Source organism: Condylura cristata, unplaced genomic scaffold, assembly GCF_000260355.1.
Source record: "Condylura cristata isolate star-nosed mole 26May11 unplaced genomic scaffold, ConCri1.0 scaffold00022, whole genome shotgun sequence".
In the NCBI taxonomy this organism is placed as follows: domain Eukaryota; kingdom Metazoa; phylum Chordata; class Mammalia; order Eulipotyphla; family Talpidae; genus Condylura; species Condylura cristata.
This window is the reverse complement of record NW_004567123.1, coordinates 36093647-36094615: the sequence shown is the minus strand read 5'-3', so window position 1 is coordinate 36094615 and position 969 is coordinate 36093647. Positions and strand designations below refer to the sequence as shown.

The 969-nt window shown below is 71.1% G+C and overlaps 1 protein-coding gene across 1 annotated transcript in view; it reads left to right on the top strand.

Moving 5' to 3' along the window:
- The window catches only part of LOC105853949 (piezo-type mechanosensitive ion channel component 1-like), a 9456-nt gene that overhangs the window by 5821 nt on the left and 2666 nt on the right, over positions 1-969 (top strand). The window contains exon 5 of the mRNA XM_012728144.1: positions 703-914. Coding sequence (XP_012583598.1) covers positions 703-914 — 212 coding nt within the window. The remainder of the gene's footprint in view (positions 1-702; positions 915-969) is intronic.

The window sequence follows — 969 nt, the reverse complement described above, 5'->3', positions numbered from 1 at the left end:
GGCAGCAGCTCCGGGACGGCCGAGGCCTGCGCGGCCTGTCCAGGCCCTATGTTGTCGTTTGCGGCTGCTCTGAGAAGCTCCCGCTAACTGCTGGGGGCGGGCCAGGGGCTGTGGGCCCAGGCCCCACCCCGCTGACCGCTGGGCTTCCTTGGGCGCCCACGCGGCCGCCGCCCTGTCCAGGGCCCCCCCAGCCATTCGCCAGAGGGAGCTGGAGGCAGAGGGCAGATCCCGCAGCGCCCTGCTCGGGCCTCTGCTCAGGGGGCAATCCCCCCCGTCGTGCTCTGTCCCGGGGGCCCAAGGAAGGTCAGCGGGCCCTCGGCGAGGAGACAGGGCACACACCTAGGACGCCCGTGGTCAAAGGGCGTGTCCGTGTCCAGCGCCACGAGGCCAGCCGGGGCCCGGTGCACGGGGAGCGACGCTCTGCTTGGGAACAGAGCGGGTGGTCGGGGCCATCTCCTGGAGCTGGGGGTGTCACAGGCCTTGAGGGGCAGACAGAGGAGAGGCCCCCGTGCAGGACGTTTAAAAAGTGAGGTCGGCAGGAGTTAGCGCGTGCTGCCCAAACTCGGGCGGGGGCCGCGGGAGCCCCAGGACCCAGCGGGGGGGCGGCGCGTTCTGAAGCTCTGACGGTGACCAGAGGCGTGGGGCCACGCGGCTGCCCGCCTCGCCGTGACGCCTCGCCCCAAGCGTGTCTCGGGCCCCCAGAAATCGTCAGGGGCCGACCTGGCCGAGTCGCTCTCGGAAGACAAGGTGCCCGAGGCCTTCCTGTCCATGGTGCTGCTGCAGTTCGGCACCATGATCGTGGACCGGGCGCTCTACCTGCGGAAGACCTTGTTCGGGAAGTGTGTGTTCCAGGTGGTGCTGGTGGTGGGCGTCCACTTCTGGCTCTTCTTCATCCTGCCGGGGATCACCGAGAGGTGCGGGGCTGCCCGCCGCCGCGGCCCCACAGCCGAAGGGGCGGACGTCCGCCGG